This window comes from Sparassis crispa, assembly GCF_003851025.1.
Source record: "Sparassis crispa DNA, contig_000013F, whole genome shotgun sequence".
Classification (NCBI taxonomy): Eukaryota; Fungi; Basidiomycota; class Agaricomycetes; order Polyporales; family Sparassidaceae; genus Sparassis; species Sparassis crispa.
This window is the reverse complement of record NW_020939760.1, coordinates 298,848-315,740: the sequence shown is the minus strand read 5'-3', so window position 1 is coordinate 315,740 and position 16,893 is coordinate 298,848. Positions and strand designations below refer to the sequence as shown.

General features: G+C 52.5%; 4 protein-coding genes across 4 annotated transcripts; 1 reads left to right on the top strand and 3 right to left on the bottom strand.

Annotated features, from left to right (window-relative positions):
- Positions 1–1,438: 1,438 nt before the first annotated feature.
- Positions 1,439–2,850, bottom strand: SCP_1401100 (hypothetical protein; the record flags this gene model as incomplete). Its single annotated transcript, XM_027763817.1, has 2 exons — positions 1,439–2,399; positions 2,471–2,850. The coding sequence occupies 2 exons, from the start codon at positions 2,848–2,850 to the stop codon at positions 1,439–1,441; spliced, it is 1,341 nt and encodes a 446-aa protein (XP_027619618.1).
- A 1,428-nt stretch (positions 2,851–4,278) lies between these two features.
- On the bottom strand, positions 4,279–7,085 carry SCP_1401090 (Dihydrolipoyllysine-residue succinyltransferase component of 2-oxoglutarate dehydrogenase complex, mitochondrial; the record flags this gene model as incomplete). Its single annotated transcript, XM_027763816.1, has 11 exons — positions 4,279–4,328; positions 4,390–4,515; positions 4,667–4,737; positions 4,795–4,847; positions 4,906–5,691; positions 6,323–6,447; positions 6,503–6,561; positions 6,638–6,814; positions 6,876–6,884; positions 6,962–7,009; positions 7,060–7,085. 11 exons carry the CDS (start codon positions 7,083–7,085, stop codon positions 4,279–4,281), a joined length of 1,530 nt encoding a protein of 509 aa, XP_027619617.1.
- Positions 7,086–8,745: 1,660 nt separating this feature from the next.
- Positions 8,746–9,585, top strand: SCP_1401080 (hypothetical protein; the record flags this gene model as incomplete). The annotated part of the gene is made up of 2 exons (XM_027763815.1): positions 8,746–8,886; positions 8,938–9,585. 2 exons carry the CDS (start codon positions 8,746–8,748, stop codon positions 9,583–9,585), a joined length of 789 nt encoding a protein of 262 aa, XP_027619616.1.
- A 110-nt stretch (positions 9,586–9,695) lies between these two features.
- SCP_1401070 (ATP-binding cassette transporter abc4) lies at positions 9,696–16,837 on the bottom strand (the record flags this gene model as incomplete). Its single annotated transcript, XM_027763814.1, has 43 exons — positions 9,696–9,833; positions 9,886–9,909; positions 9,970–10,082; positions 10,142–10,156; positions 10,219–10,465; positions 10,529–10,654; positions 10,706–10,728; positions 10,779–10,842; positions 10,893–11,022; positions 11,074–11,080; positions 11,136–11,195; positions 11,249–11,367; positions 11,429–11,531; positions 11,582–11,821; positions 11,872–11,933; positions 11,983–12,126; positions 12,185–12,353; positions 12,412–12,664; positions 12,717–12,809; positions 12,859–12,918; positions 12,976–12,988; positions 13,057–13,144; positions 13,196–13,244; positions 13,295–13,404; positions 13,456–13,720; positions 13,780–13,820; positions 13,872–13,934; positions 13,983–14,009; positions 14,062–14,089; positions 14,142–14,187; positions 14,235–14,370; positions 14,434–14,464; positions 14,523–14,619; positions 14,675–14,738; positions 14,791–15,214; positions 15,271–15,385; positions 15,442–15,488; positions 15,548–15,588; positions 15,641–15,704; positions 15,761–15,937; positions 15,994–16,257; positions 16,308–16,665; positions 16,719–16,837. 43 exons carry the CDS (start codon positions 16,835–16,837, stop codon positions 9,696–9,698), a joined length of 4,857 nt encoding a protein of 1,618 aa, XP_027619615.1.
- Positions 16,838–16,893: the final 56 nt, after the last annotated feature.

Below are 16,893 nucleotides of genomic sequence, written 5' to 3'. Positions count from 1 at the left end.
ACTAGAACATTTGAGGACAACACTCACAACACAACCGCCAACGTCATCGAAACCCCCCAAAAGGAGTCGCGGACAGGTAGTCGCAATCAGTCAGACAAGAAAAAAACTCAACTTATGAAACGATGATTCGGTGAATGGGGAAGGGATGGGATGAGAAACAATAGGCGGGAATAGGGAGCAGAACATATCGTATAATATACGGCACCGCACGAGAATCGCGATGATCCCGGCGGTGGCGGAGCAAGTACTACTGCACAATAGGAATGGGAAGGGGGGGTGGTGCGATATTGATACAGAGCGCGTGTGCGCATCAATAGAAAGACAAATGGGGAGAGTCGTCAGGAGACGTGCAACGTGAAGGGGCCGGAGCCGAAAAATATAGCACAGGGTGCGAAGGAAGAAGAATAAAAATGGCCAACAACAGACCCAGAAGTATACGCTAACCCGCACGCCGCTCCGCTCATGAGCGGTGTGGCGCACGGACCCTATGGATAGAAGCGTGAAGTGGGTAAAAAGAAAAAAGAGGCGTAAAAAGGCGTTGAAGTCCCAAATCCAAGAACCCATGGCGGATGCGAGCCGGGAACGGGGTGTGAAGATAATAACCCACGCGGGCACCATCCGGGTGGGTTGAGCTAGTTATAAATACGATTTTACTTGTTTTCTTCTTCTTTATCTTCTCCAGGATCGGAAGCGTCTATCGGTCATTCTGTACAACGCGCAGGGCGCGTGAGCGGGATGCGATGCAGGGCGAGGGTGCAGACAGCATGCACGTGTGAGTTCGGGTCGGTGTGATAGTGATGTACTGTTGTGGTGGTAGTGACACATTGAGTCGGAATAGACTAGGAAGGGGATAGGACAATATAGAAACACACGAAGATAGAAACGGAAGCGGCGCCGCCACCGACGATAGGTGCTGGGCGGCGCAGCCGAGAGCGACCGGGGTATGAATACCGGCGCAGACGGCGGACCCAGCAGAGGCAGGGTATCTAGATAACGAGTCGAAAAGCCGCGAGGATGTCCTATACGAGGAGCCAGACCGTTTTGAAAACCAGGGTAAATGCGAAGGCAAACCGCCGTAAGTGTAGAGTCGGGAGATCGGAGCCGTCCCAAGAGCGCTGCAAAACCAAGAGATGATAGTACGAAAAGGTCCAAAAACCGGCCGTCGAATGATCGAATAATGATATCTAAGAAGCGGTGCGAAGGGTGGAAGTGGGGGGTGGGCTACCGCGCGAGAGAAGTCGATGGTTTTTAGGTGGACGACATTAGCCGGTCGGAAGGCGGGTTCGGGGGTATACTTCGTAATATCAGCGATGATAAATGAGAGCATCTAATAGGAGGTCCAATGACCCAAACTGCCAAAATGTCAGTAAATCGCGGAAATCTGAAAACAAGTATACCAACCTCTACGCTTGGAATTCTAACGCATGTACAAATACATTTACGGGTGGAATGAAGGCACGGGAAGATCATCAGGACTAGGAGAATTTTGGAACATGGAACCGGCGAAGAAGGCCGCCTCTGGTGACGAGGAGATCGCAGCATCGGCGGGTCGATGCTCCGCGGCTGACTGTGCACGACGCTTCGGGAGAACAATTGGGGAGCGACGATGGGGCTCAAGCGACTCTGACGCAGACGAATCTTCGTCCATAGACATGTGGAACACGCCATCGCTGGGCACACGACGGTGCACACGTCGACGGTGAGTTGGAGTCGCTATCCGATCTGGGCTCGACTGGCGGAAAGGGAAGCCAAACGTCGACGAGAAAGGGGCTGTGTGGGGCGCATCGCCGAAAGTATCGTTGCGCTGCCACGCAGCACCCTTCTTCGCTGGGACGCTCGCGAGCTCTCGGATCGGGGTCGTCGGAGGCGTATCGTCGCTGTCGTCCGCCATATCGCTTGAGTCATCGCAGACGGGGAACGAGTCCCAATCCGGGAGACTGGTGCTAACCGGGGTGTCCTTAGGACGAAGAACCATCGGGATAAGAGCTGGTTCCGAGCGAGACAACAGATCTCTTTCCCGAGCCTTGTGACGGGGAACAGGAACCGCCTTGGAGGGCGTCGGCGTCGATGGGACAGATGTCAGCTGGCGACGGCGGGCAAGTTTGCCCGTAGGATGCGACGCCAGTCGAGGCGGAGAGTGGAAATTCGGGACAATAGAGCCGGCCTTGGACAGGCCGCTGTCCTTGGGGACCATCTTTCTGGGGTTGTTAGACGTAGTGACAACGAAAGGGTCGAACAAGTTCAACGTATGCTGGGGAAAGCGGGAGGGCTCAGCGCTTGCGAGTTTACGAGGATGGGAAGAAACCTCCGCCTGCGAGGGTATCCTAGTAGAGGGAGGGGGAGACGGTTGATGTAGAGGTCGTCGTGCGTTGCCTCGGGAGGTAGATAGGGAAGTGTTCCTGAAAGGGCGGGAGGGGCTGACATCAATACGTTGGAAAATTGACCGCTATTGTTTTTTTAATTGGCTGACCTTTGATGCGCCTTGTCTTTGGCCGACTGGCGTCCCCGAGCAGACTTGTCGGGGGTCGATGTCGTAGCGGTCACCGGCTTGGGCTTCTCTGAAGGGGTGTCGGTTTTAGGGGCTGACACCGCCTTCTTGGCGTCCTCTGTTGCTTGCGCTGTCGCATGGGATGGTTGGGGGGACCTCTGATGAGGCTTACCTTTGGGCGACGAGCGCTGCTGCCGCGGCTGTTGTGATTGCTGCGGGCGAGGTGGGGGCTTGGAGAGAGAGAGAAGCCCGGGTGTATGCGTAGGGCGAACGACTACCGGCGCTGACGGGTGACGGCAGTGATTGGGGCGGGACACCACGGACGAGAAAAAATGCGATGGTGGTCTCTGAACGGCGAGCATGGTAGCGGCGAGGGCTGGTGGAAGATGGTGAAGGGGGGAACGAGGGCGACGACGAGGTCGGGGTGCTGGCGGACGAAAAATGAGGCAGAGATGGGTTGGACTGTTGACTCCGGCATCGGTCAGCAGCTTTCTATTTCATCAGTCTCACCAGGAGCACAATTGAAACTCCGCCCGAATTCCCCCCACTTCCGGTGAGAGGCGATGATCTAAGATTGAAACTCAGCGGCCCCCCGAAGACTGGGTGGCCCACCGGACCCCTCCGAAAAGGGGCGGAATGGGCCACTCCAGTCCCCTCTCGATCTTCACCTGCTCGATTGGGAGTAGCCGCTCGTACCCGTCAGCCACGAGGCTACCCTTCTGATGGGCCACCTATGGCCACCCTTGATTCGTCCCGTTTCCACCCTTCCCATCCTTCTTACGGCGTCTTGTCCTCCCACTCCACCAAAGATAAGCTCCGCCGACGGCCACCTGACTCTCCGCCGTACTTTTCACTTTTAGCCTCCGTCCGTCTTATCCAGTCTCGTAGTGTAACGTCGCACCCGTATCTGTCAACCAGAAAATAGATGCTGTACTTGTTCATCATCCCGCTCCTCTGATTCCAGCAACACCTGCCATTCGACCAGGTGAATCCCTCGTGCATTGTGCCACATTGTGCCGCTTTGCCATCTTGGACTGCCGGCTATCACCCAGTACTACACACGTCGCGCTCAGTGTCAGGGTGGTACCGAATACGCATGCTGGCAGCTCTCGTCCTAGGATGATCCCCCGCGCAGACCTCGAATTTCCGCATACTTGCCTGCCTCTACTATCTGCTGCGGTTCCGTCTACTCGTCTGCACCTGCACTCACACGCGAGGATAGCGCTGTGGGCATCGATATGGCGTTGTGGTGCCCTGTCACCGATGTGCCATATCCAGCAAGCTTCGTATTTCCTCCTTTTCCGTCCGCCTTCGTATAGCCTCCACACTAAAGCCTCCCCCGTGCCAGACTGTCCCAGAACGAGCGCAACTCATAAGTTTATCCACCATCCCAACGCAGTCCTTTTCTTGCACGCTCCCGTACATTAATCCCGTACCTTATCACCGTCGTCATACCACCAGTTCACACATTTCACATTAAATGCGAGAGAAGGTAGAAACGCCTCGACTGCCGCACACGTTCCGGATCCGAATCCGAATCAGAGTTCGCAGCAAGACCTGCGACGATCCCCTTCGCTCTCAATCAGTCAAACTATATGTGCTCGTTCCACCAGCCGCAGTAAGTACTTGACGACGTGCCTGCAGCGGGGAGAGCCACCAACAATCAAGAAGAACAAAAAATGCGTGAGATCAGAACGGGACTACGATAAGTACGAATGTATGGAGATTCTAATAGCGAAATGAACAGCAGCAGCTTCTCTTCCGACCGGCAACACGCGCGAGCGGCGTGATCACGCCAGGAGCATCTTCCTCGGGTCTTCGAGATAGTCTCTCACTTTCACTTATCGTCCAGGACAATAAGTCAGCAGAGGACACGGACAAAGCACAAGGACAATACACACCGAGGAAGGTGACAGCTTCCCGGCCGTCGAGCAGTCTGTGGTCGTACGTGAGGGCGACGACCATGATGGGGCGGATCACGATCTGGCCATTCACGACCACCGGTCTCTCCTTGATGGTGTGCATGCCTGTTAAGAGTATGGCGAGGTCAGCACCGAGTTCGCTCGATCAAGATGGGGGCCAGACAAAAATTGAGGGGAGGTGAATTATAAACGATCGGCATGATGCGACGGGGCTTGGGCAATAACACCCAGCGAGCGGGGGTCACAGAACACTCACCCAGAACAGCGGCCTGCGGGACATTAATGATGGGTGTGCCGTAGAGCGAGCCGAAAACCCCGCCGTTAGAGCTGTATCATATGACGAATTTTAGTGGAAGATGACGAAGATCCCATTGTTTCACATACATGGTAAATGTACCACCGGCCATGTCCTCCATTGTCAGTTTACCGTCTCTCGCCTACACCACCACCATCCCAATGAGAAAGGCTGGAGTAGATCATGAAAAGGCGACGCACCTTCCTGCCCAACGCAGCAATCTCCCTTTCAATTTCAACAAAGCTCATGCTCTCCGCGTTTCTCACCACGGGTGTGACAAGACCCTTGGAGGTAGCAACAGCGACACTGAGGTCGACGTAGTCGCGATAGACGATCTCCTCGCCGTCAATCGACGCATTCGCCCCCGGTATCTCCTTGAGTGCCAGACAGCTCGCGTGCGCGAACGCGCTCATGTACCCGAGCTTGACGTCGTGCGTCTTCAGGATCTCCTCCTTGTACTTCTTCCGCATCTCCATGAGCGCTGACATATCGATCTCGTTGAACGTCGTCAGCGACGCCGCGGCGTTCTGTGACTCTTTCAGCCGCTCCGCAATGCGCAGCCGCATCCTGTTCATCTTTATGCGTGTCTCCCCACGGGCGCCCGCCACGCGCGGCGGCGCGGGTTCTGGCGCTGTCTTGCCCTTGCCCTTGCCCTTCTCCGCTTTGTGTGTCTCCTTCACCTCCTTCTTCGCCTCACCACCGTGCACACCCGCCTTATCCTTGGCGTGCGTGTCCTCACGCGCAGGCGGAGGTGGCGGAGATGGCAGAGGTGTAGCCTTCGCTACGTGCTGTTCCTTCGGCTCCTCCTTGTCCGCCGTCGCCTTCTCCTGTGTCTGAGCCTCAGGCTCCTTCGTCGGGGGTGGCGCCGCGGCGACCTCACCAGGCTCGAAGCGGAATAGGTCTTGGCCCACCGTCACCGTGTCCTCCTCGGCTGCGAGCAGCTCCGTGATCGTCCCTGCCGAGGGCGCGTTCACGGACACATCGATCTGGTGATAGGTACGTTAGCGCCAAGTGTGCGACACACGATGCAAACATGCGGAGGGCGTGTGTGGTGTACAGACGGCGAATGAGATGCGCTTGGACACTTGCTGGATCGGGCAGGTGTTGTGGTTATCGATGGTTTCAGAACGGGTAGCAGAAGGGTCACCGCCTATATCTAGACACGCCGCGATGCAACTCACGAGAAGTCAACACGTCCCACCACTGCAGCGACCAAAAATGAATGAGACTCCCCAATTCCAACGCACATAGTCGCAATCGCCTGCCTCGCCAAAAATCCGCCCTCGGTTTCTGACCACACTGAGCTGTCACTGTAGCCATTGACACGAGGACATGATCAGGGTGGAAATGTAGGCGTTCCCGCAAGACAATGCAAACGCCAGACTTCCCGACATGTGATGGAGGACTGACTTCCACGCCGTTACGCGAGTAATGTATGGGACATTCGGACTCCGGCCACAAGTGATTGACCCTGTCCGAGCGCATCTATCACACCAAGCAGGGCATTACAAGTCTCGTAGACTTGACCCTCATACCAACACGACAGAAACCGCCATAAACCACGCTTTGACTCTAGTAGCACCGCAAACGCGTAGAAATTACAAGGAGCCCACGCACCTTATCAGTCTCGATAGTCGCCACCTCCTCGTCCTCCTGAACAGACTCTCCAGGTTGTTTTAGCCATGACTTTAGTGTTCCCTCTGAGATGGACTCCGCCATCTGCGGCACCTTCACCGTCTCCGCTACAGAACGTGTGCTTGTGAGTATAATGACATCCGAAACGGTCGTGACACATACCTAGTAAGAGGTTAGTCGAGTGGAATTTTGCTCTCCGTGTATATGAGCTTGCGACCTTCCTACATGAACGTCCCAAAATCAGTCATCTGCCCGTCGGGGCGCCCTCCGCGAGCCAGCGGGAACGGAAGCACTCACCACCCCCGTGTCATGGACGAAACATCAGCGCGCAGCACGCCGCGCCCGCGAGCGACAGTAACTAATCGTCTCGAGAGCATCGTAGATGACGAGTAGAGTGCCAGCGGAGCAGAAGGCCGTTGGAATCTAAGAAACTTGTTGGCACTCACGACGCACGGAGATGATGATGTAGTGGGCCTGCGGTGTTCCGGGTCCGTCAATCCGAACAAGTCCGAAAAAAATGCGAAATCCGGCTTACTTGGGGCTGCTGGCTCTCACAGGCGTGCACAACACAAGCTGTGAAGATAATTGGCTTGTTTCCGAGTGGCTTATGGAAGGATGGACGGTGTGGTGAACGCTGGATGTTGTTGTCGAGCTTCCTTACAGTGTCGCCTGGTTTCCGGGGTACTTCAGTAATCTGACGTCGACGCGGTCAGACTCACCTGGCGACGAGATTCAACAGACTCATCTTGACCCCATTCACGGCGAGACCTGGCGAGACATGCCCTTCTGCGACACAGTAAGGCGGTTTGAGGGGCGGATATGAGCTCCAGGGTGCTCGACGCTCCGGGTGAAGAACGCTTTCCTATTCTCTCTTTCCGGATTACCACGATATGGCTAGGATCTGTGATCTAGCCTCTTCCCGGCAGTCCGTATCTTTTTCGGACTCGTACTTTAGTGACTTACACGTAGCGAATTCGACCGCTGTCTTCTAACGTGAACTTATCAGTGGAGGCTTTTCGACATTACTGCAAAGACATTACTGCCAAATTTGCCTCTTGTCTAATGTCATGATCTAGCACGCCGAAAGTCCAGGCGACTTGGGATTGTGCACTCGTCAGACTCGTCTATTCGATATTTGCTCTCTATACGATTGGCTGGCAGGGGTGCACTTGATCTAATTGTTCGCAAGCAGGCGTGTTTGCACAATTGTTTGGCCGTACCCACTGAACTGAATTATTCTGTGAGCAATATGCCCATAGCTCGGTCTACCACATGTAGTCATCTGGCACTGTGTCCCCAGTAACAGACTTCTCGCTCATTGGCTATAATACGTGAAGTTTCTTTTTTCCATGCACCTTAAGTACTGTACATTTTCGACCAACCCGGCGGGTCACGGGTCACAAGGCCAATGGCCTGCCGGATTTCGGACATGTGTCACAGGTCACAAAGAGTCTCGCCGCCGACCCCAGACGAATGGAAAAGAGGCATTTTTTCCCGGCCTGCGGCGCCAAAATCGCACGGTCCTTGTTCTCCGCTTTCCAGTCACAAGCAGCAGCCACCGGCTATAGAACAGCTCCATCCGGCAGCTACACTCGCTGTACGCCGGCGCCTCCTACGCCACTGCCCCGCCGCCTTGCCGCTAGAAACTGTACAGTATTGGGGCTACAAGATTCCCGGCCGCCGCCACCTGCCAATTTTTTCTGTTGCTGAGTTTAATAACAATTCGACATGGCAACCTAATTCTACAGCTGCATTTGGTGAGGAAGTTCAAAACTTACATGCCTTCACTGGGAATTGATGGGCACCTGTTCAGAGTGTGGGATCGATGCTGCACTCAAACTTCGTTGCGGAAGGAGTTGAGCAAGGCCACGGGTGGCCGGTGACCCTCCTGACTACGGAATCAAAACGCTGACATGCCTGCGATTGTGACGTATGCGTACACGCCGCATCGCAGGAGTCTACGGTCTTCTTGCACGACAGATACTTCTCGACGCCGGCCGCATTGTGCGTTGTTTTTGGGGTTCTTCTTGCACGCGTAGTAAAGATGAAATTGACGCAACGAAATCGGTGCGTTCCCAGCGCTCACGGAGACGACTTGGAAGGGCAGGTGTCATCGTATCGATTGGTAAGAGACATGCCTGCATTAGAATGTAGCTCTGCCTGTGGTATTGGTGATAGAATATTGTTGAGCCGCTGGTCACTCTTTTGCTGGCCAATCCTCGGCGCCGAAGGGAGAAACAATTCCGCGTCGCGATCCTGTGACGAGAGATACATACCACGTGATCACGACACGGTCTTCGTCTCCAGCTCAGAGTCGAAGTTGAACCATCACCGCGACCGCGACGTCCATCGCAGAGACAGGATTTCGACACTCATATCTTTACACTGTCTGTCCTTCTGGAGCTATGCGCTGTATACCGTTCTTTTCTTTTCTTTTCGCAGTGCCGGTCACTGTCTTCGCGTGCGAAGGAGAATGCATCGTCGGTATCACGAACGCATTTCTCACTAACTACTCCGACCCCATTCATGCTGTGATGAACAACGTAGTAAGTGTTGAATAAATATTGTCTGCTACGAACGTCCTCACCGAATGGCAGGCAACCCAAATCTCGGCAATCCTACCCAGCAACCCAAGCCCGTCCACCTCGCTCGGATACCTCTCCCCTATCTTCTCCGCGTACAAGAAGCAGGCTTACAACGGGATGGAAACTGCGATATTCCCCGACTACTTCCACGGCAAATGCCAGCAGAACGGCGTCGACCCCGCCGGGTGCCCCAATCCCGACTGCCCCGTCGTCTGCGGCACGCCCGGCTCAATGGTCCACTTCTACCCCGTCCTCCGCTTCCTCGCGTTCAACTACACCCGCACCGCACTCCAGGAACTCTCCATGCCAGGGAGTCCTACGAACCAGCAAGTTGAAGCTTCCGTGATGAACGCCGCGCGAGAGCACACTCGCCGAATCAGCAGAGTGTTCCCCCGCAGCCTCATGAAGTCTATGGCGAAGTCGGCTGTCGCATCACCTACTGCTACTCTCCCAAATTCAGGAGAAGGCGACGAGACGATCGTTCCGCTGTTCCTCAAGAAGCGCACGCAGGACATTAGCTCGGCACTCCAGAAAATACTCGCCAAGATCCCGGGGTTGCTGGTAGATGCGTGCGGCGGGTCGGCAGATACGGACCCGAGCGGCCTGCCTGACTGCAGCTGGGAGGAACGGATGAAAGAGTATATTCTGACATTCCCTTAGGACTCAGACGCGGAGGCCGACACACTGTATCGAGCACACTGTATCACTATCACTGTTGTAGCATTTTGATTTGTCGCACTGGAAGAGACTAATAGAATGTCGTGAAAAGCTCACGGAGGCCATGAAGTGGATGCACTGCCGCCACGAACCAAAGCATACAACTTGTCCTTGTCTCCGCTCCCGTCAACGAGCGCCCGGAACATGCCCATGTCTTTTTTCAACAATTCCCGGGGCGTGTCGAATTCAACCTGAACATATCATGAGCCAACGCGCAAATGCGGAGATTCGTTCAAGACATACAACACGACCGGCATCAAGAACCATCTACAGATGGCGGAAATATTTAGCCACCACAATAGCAGTTACAAAATATGCGGCACTGACTATCCTGTCGGCGTCCATGATGGTTTGGAGCCGATGTGCGATCGTGAGCAGGGTCACATCTTTGCCAAGCTCCTTACGCAGCGACATCTGAATGACCGTATCAGTTTCATAGTCTAACGAGTTTTCATCTGTCAATCAAGATATTATAGAGATATTCGACGTTGAACCTCACCGATTGCAGATGTAGCTATTCACCGATTCCACAAAATTGGTAAGTCAGAAGCTGCTCGGGACGGCGTCAAGACGCACCCTCGTCCAAGATTAGTAGCTTGCTCCGCCGCACAATCGCTCTGGCCAACGCGAGGATCTGGCGTTGACCAACCGACAAATTGCCGCCTGCGCTGCTGATCTCGCTGTCCAGCGTGATCCTCCCTTCGTCCGTCTCGCTCTGCACAGAGAACAGCCCTGCGGCACGTAGCGCGTCGTTCAACTCGGCATCGTCGTGCTCCTCGAACGGGTCCAGGTTCTGTCGCAAGCTCCCGCTCAGCAACTCAGGCTATACAGTGGCGGGATTATCAGCTGAGGTGCCAGCATGGAACGGAATGGCCATCATGCGTACCATTTGCGGAATGATGGTGATGTTCGATCGCAGAGCATCTAGGTTAATTGAGTCAGTCGGAACGCCATCGTAGTAGACTTTCCCCTCGGTGATGATGCAGCGCAGAAGCGCAAGAGTTAAGGAACTCTATAAATCCGGTGAGCAACTCTGGAACATGGATGACTATTCCGGGCAAACCTTTCCACTTCCGGTACGTCCAACTATTGTCCACTTGTTAGAAGATGGCCAATCAATCACATTCCAGACTAACCAATGCCAATGTGTTCTCCAGAGTTGATGTCAAACGAGATATCTTGCAGAACCCGCGGACCATTCTGCTGAAGCATAAGTCATGGAAAGACCTCCGACACGTGCATGAACATACAGAAGAGTAGCGAGCGGCGAGTCCTTCGACTTTCAGGGATCCGCTCGTGGGCCAGTACGCTGGAGGCGCACCAGCGTCGGTCGCTTTCGGCTCGTGCTCGACGACTGTGTATTGATGAATACGCTCCAGGCTGCGCAAGGTCGTTTCAAGCAGATGAAATCGTCTGAAATATTTTACCTACCTATTGGCTGGAGTGCCGTTCAGTAAGGATGGAGGTTCGACTAACAGGGACTTACTACTTACCGCTGATCTCGGTTTGGTTTCCCATTAAAGTCCACCAAAGAATCAAAGTAGAGAATTCAACTAGATACCACTATCAGACTGGTGACAGAAAGACGGTAGCAGCAACCACAAACCTGCCATGTTCAACGTATAGCCAAGGTCCGAGGCGTCGAACGACGTCGCGTATACCAGATATGTCGCCAAGCAGGTGGAGAACACTGCTCCAAGTATTTCTATGCGGGTAGATACCCATCTAATAGTTTACCAGTTAGTGGACTATGCACGACATGGCAGTGCATTTTTTCGGAGCGCACCGATGGAGATTGGACAGAGTTCGCTTTGACCTTATGTAGGTGTCCATGCGATGGTAACCCTGTTTCCTGAACAGGTCCTGAGCACCATATGCGCGAATAGATGCTAGCAATGGCGTCAGCATCTGCCGTACGAGAACCTAGGTAAGCACAAACTTAGGCCCGAAATTGCAGAGCCGAAATTTTCCAGAACGGGCGCATGAGCAACACCCATTTCACGCTTGACAGACAATTGCGCTTTCACATATAGTTGGCCGCACCATCCACCGATCATCGCAAGGACTACTGAAGGAACAGTGAAAATCGGGGACATCACCAAAACTGCGACCAGTCGCATGATCAGCGCTGCCGTTATCGACATCAAGTACAGGGTGTAGTCTGAAAAAGTCCCATCCACTGCAATTCTCGTTAGCGTACAGAGTCAGCGAGCGGTTGATCTGCTATACCAGTATTCACGTCCTCAGTGCAGCGAGAGACAATGCGTGAGGTCGGAGTCACATCAAGCCATCTGAATGAAAGTAAGTCGGGCTTGAGAAAGACCACGCGAACAAATTCACCTCAAGGTTGCGCCTAGTACGGAGTTCATCAGCCTCTTGTGAATGATCCGCGCAGCTCGTAAGGTCCCGTAGAGGAACACGACGTATGAAATGCTATACGCCGCTACATTTGCCAGCACCAAGAGAGAGTAGCTACTCATATAGCTGCAAGCACATGTGAATACCAAGACAGCGCATATGCGAAGACAACGACGCTGCTTACTATGTTATTGACACCTCTGAAGACGGATGATCTTCGTACTGACGTGCCCATACACCGAGGAACCACGGTTGGAGAACCTCGCAGACTTCATCTACGAATAACATGCCAATGGTTACGAACCAGAAAATGGCAGGGAACCTTCCTCCCACAGTATTCACAAACATACTGACTGCATAACCCGAATCTTCAGCGCCCAACGATTCTCGGCGTGAACAGCAAATACTTACTCGCGGGCCAGCCGACATGCCCTTGGGCAATTTCTTCCGACACGAACAACTTCCCGTCTGATTGCTGGGCTTTCGCGTCTGTGTGTTCATCGATAATCTCCTCTTCCACCTTGAGCTCTTCTACAAATTTTGCAGATAGTTCTTGATCTTCCTCGAGAGCTTTGGATAGTGAGCCTTGACTGTGGATGCGGCCATCCAACCCCAAAGACACTGCAAACTCGGATATGGGGCTTGCCAGAGCGACATTGTGAGTCTTTCATGCACTGATCAGCGGGAAAGAGACTAACTGGCAGTGTATAACTTACGACCAATATCACAGTGCGTCCACGAATCAGGTCGCCCTTGAAACATTTTTCGACGATCCACTTGGCAGTGTGTACATCGAGAGCAGCGAGAACCTAAATACAATTCAGCCAAGAGTAATCTCAAGAATGGCACTCAGCTTACATCATCCAGGAGGAGGACTTCCGCGGAAGAATACACGGCACGGGCAAGGGTTATGCGAGCCTAATAAAGCATGAGTGCACGTCAAGAAAGTAGAGAAAGTATCAGACGACAGTCTACCTTCTGGCCGCCACTGATTCAAAATTCATTTAATTCATATACAGTCAGTTACCAGTTATCCAACACTAATGTCAGGACTACCTCAAGGTGAGTCCTTTCTCTCCGACTTGTGTCTTGTCCCCAGCATCGAACAGGCTGAGGTCCCGTTGGAGACCACATTGCTCGATAACTGCAAGAACTTCAGTACAAGAATTTGCTGCTGACAATGGACAGAAATCACCCTTATTGTATCGCTCTTCGTCAAATGGTGCCCCAAACAGGATGTTGTCCTGGATGACATGAATCAGAAAACAGCTCCCACTATGTTGAAGTACCTTACGCGGATCGTTTCACTCAGGACCCACGACTCCTGTGCGGCATAAGCAATACCGCCAGCACGAGGAAGGAGGACGTATGAATCCGGACCTGAGGGTATGTAATGCATCTCGCCTGCCAATGATGAGCGCTCTGCGTTGTATGAAAGATAGCAGCCATACTCACCCAGCAGGGCCATCAACACAGACGTCTTCCCGGATCCCGTGGGGCCGATAATGAGATTAATATGGCCGCGCTTGAACGTGAGCTCGTCATCTATGTGGAGGACAAAATTCCGCCGTCGAGGCCCAGGTGTCAACGTCCCATCATTGCTGTTCGCCCAAGTGAACGACGCATTGCGTATTCCGATGACATCCTCGTCGTCTTCACGGAAAAGGCTGTTGACTGGCGCGGCGTCTGCACCGTCGGAGAAGGCATCAAGAAGCTCCGTCTATGCAAGGGATGAAAACTCAACGGCAATCAAATTTGGCAACAGTCGGGACAACAAACCTCATACAAGAAATTGTTCACACGATCGAGTGATACCTTGCCTGTTTTGATCATCATGTTATGCGTCACTCCGAAGAAGCATGATAACCCACCTGCTATTATCTGCGGCAGCGTTCGGAAACTCCCGACGAGCGCACGGCGCAGCATATCAAGCACTAGTGGAAAGTAAGTACGTTTCCGCATGCAGTAGCGTGGAAACTCACGAGCGATAGACGAAAAGACAAGGGCAGCTAAGACGGTGTCAGAATGGCAAAGAACTTACAGGCAAGCGCATGGTCATACCGGTAAGCTCCTGATGCATTAAGGCGGTCTATAAACGGATCTTAGAATGAATGCTTGGGGATGATCCACAGTAAACTTACATATGCAACGAAGACCACAACTATGGTGAGGATCGGAACGATGTGTCTGCAGGCTATCAGCAGACATTTGAGTGTATCCCACTTCTGACGTACGTCATATAGTTGTTGAAGAAGTTGAACAATTTGAACTTCAGTTGGTATTTCAGTTCGTCATTACGTTTCTGCGCCAATTGTTCTTCGACCTGAGGTTCCCATCCAAAAAGTTTGATCATGCGCATGACGCCGAGGACTGGAGAAAAGGAAGGGACATGCTATCATGAATGGAATCGCCAAAAACATGGCATTGACGTACCGTCGGTTACAGCTTGCACGCGTGTGTCTGTCTAGTCGTACAGTACTCAGTAGTCAGTATGCGCTTGCTTCTTTGCAGGATAAGCATACCTTTTTCATTTTCTCCTTTTGATATCCTTGAATCTTGGAGGCGAAAAAAGCTTGCAAGGGGATCGCCATAACAATAACGGCCATTCCAACGAATGCACTGGATATCAACCAGGTGAGACATCATCGAACCACTCAGATACAGGGCAACGAACCTCCATCCAAGAAGAGAATATAATAGATAAATGCACAATCCGATCTTCCAAGGTACTTCAATTACTAAGGACTCGTATTAGAGCGGGACAAATTCGAAGATAATTTCCCAACGTACTGAAAAATAAGAAGTCCCGTCCCTCGGTGATATTATTGAGGTCAGTGGAGATAAGATTGGTGATTTTGCCGACCATGTCCCTCCCTTTTTCATCGGACGTAGCGGTAGCCGTCGGTTCTGGCTTCGTGCTTCCACTATCCTCTAAGCTTGCCTTCTTTTTCTGCTTGCCCTTCATGGAAGATGTGTCCACACTCAGCGTAGCTGCAGAACCTTCTTCCCCTTCCTCGGAAGAACCGCCACTATGCTCCTGAGGAATCTCAGAACTGCCAGGTTCTGTTTCAGAGACATTGTCAGGGGTAGCAACCGCCGTAGATATGCCTGTCCCAATAGATGCCTCATTGACGTCAGCCTTTACGCGAGCCCGCAGAGCATGGTCAAACACGAGCTGAGTAATTATGGCAGTGATACGAGCCACATTTCTTGTCTGTGAAACGCGTGCATCAGTGCCATCGCCACAAATTTTCAAATGAAAAGACGTACTGAGATGAAAATGTACCATTGGAAACAGATGGTGCTGATACAGGGTCCAATAAACAGAAACGATATCCACACCCATGGACGCACAACGGAGTCTTTTCCGTGGATTTCGACGTAGCTGTCGATAAATTGTTCAGACCACCGTAGAATGGGGCAGGTGCCATGATTTCTTACCTCAAAACGAGATTGATGCCGATAGGATAGCCGAAATCTGCGATTGTCTACGTAAGCGTACGATCAGAGGCTTATCCTAAATAGTAAACGTCCTAGTACTACGTACTCGCAGGAACAACATGAGACCCATAACTGAAAAGTCGGTCTCTGGGGGCATATTCATCAGATCAGTTCAAATTGTATGGCGCAATAACCTTACGGAAGACCCTGACGATGCCCCAAAACATGTGGCGTCTCCTCCTCAGCTGAAACGGATCCATGTACTGCAACATGTTGAGATATGCATGACAACTAAAGAAGGGCGTCACAGTAGACTCACAGGAAAACTGCGATGAACCAGATTCTTCGCCATGTCATAATCAGCCAACACGGGGAGTTGGTCGGTGGAAAGATGAGCTATCCGATTCGCGGTGATTATTGTATTGTCAAGCCATGTATAGAGCATCATCGATAGGATGGAAGCTGTTTGTTCTTGGCTTGGAATGGACAAGGGTTCCTGTAGGTGGACGGTTATCAACAAACGCAGCAGATGAACTAATCTGGTTCACTTACCTTAGGGTTTAGAGGGACATACTCTCGAGGTACGCAAAGAGGAATCACAACGGCCGCAAGCGTGAGCATAGAAAGCTTAGCCCATAGCAGGGGTCCTTCTTGAATGTCCGCTGGCGACAAGACGTATGTTGCCAGAGGCCACACATCACGATACAAGTACAGCGCCCACATAACGAAGAGGACCAGGTTACCATGTTGTATGAGTAGTCTGCCATGGCTCGGGTTGGCTGTAACAGACACAAGCGCCAATAAGGACGCGTAACCCTTTCGGGAAATAATCAGTGACATTCTACTGTAATGCACGGAGTACTCACAAATGCCGCGCATACTCCGTTTTGGAACCACATACTGGACTCTATGCTTTCCGGGCTGGGACCATGATCCGCCAGACGCAAGGTTATAATCGACAAGGCTAGCAATATGACTGACAACAAAAGACGGAAGACTTTGAATGCAAAAATGGTATTTCCCCCGAGCTGCTTAATGCGTTGCGCTACGGTGGATCGGATTCCGTCGATCTCTGACGCATTCGAAGTTTCTGTACCTTCATGGCCCGTTAGAATGACCGACGATTCGTTTGACGTCTTCGACTGGAGGGCGAGCTGGACCAGTAAGGTTAGGATAGACGCGCTTACGACGTAGGCAGGTATCGCGGTAGGATCAAGCAGGATCCTTGGGTTAAAATTCAGGCAAATCGCCGCGTTATTGAAGGATAAAACGCGCACCTTTGTTGACTTTGAAGCAATGTGTAAAGACCAGACGCATTGCCAGTGCGTTCTATCCCCGTTGGCCATTGTTGAGCGTATAATATGCGATGTTCACTCCCTTGTACAAGTCCCCACATTGTCGTTCTACGCAGGAGAGTGAAATCGAGAGGCGAGAGGTAGACGCGCGTACCAC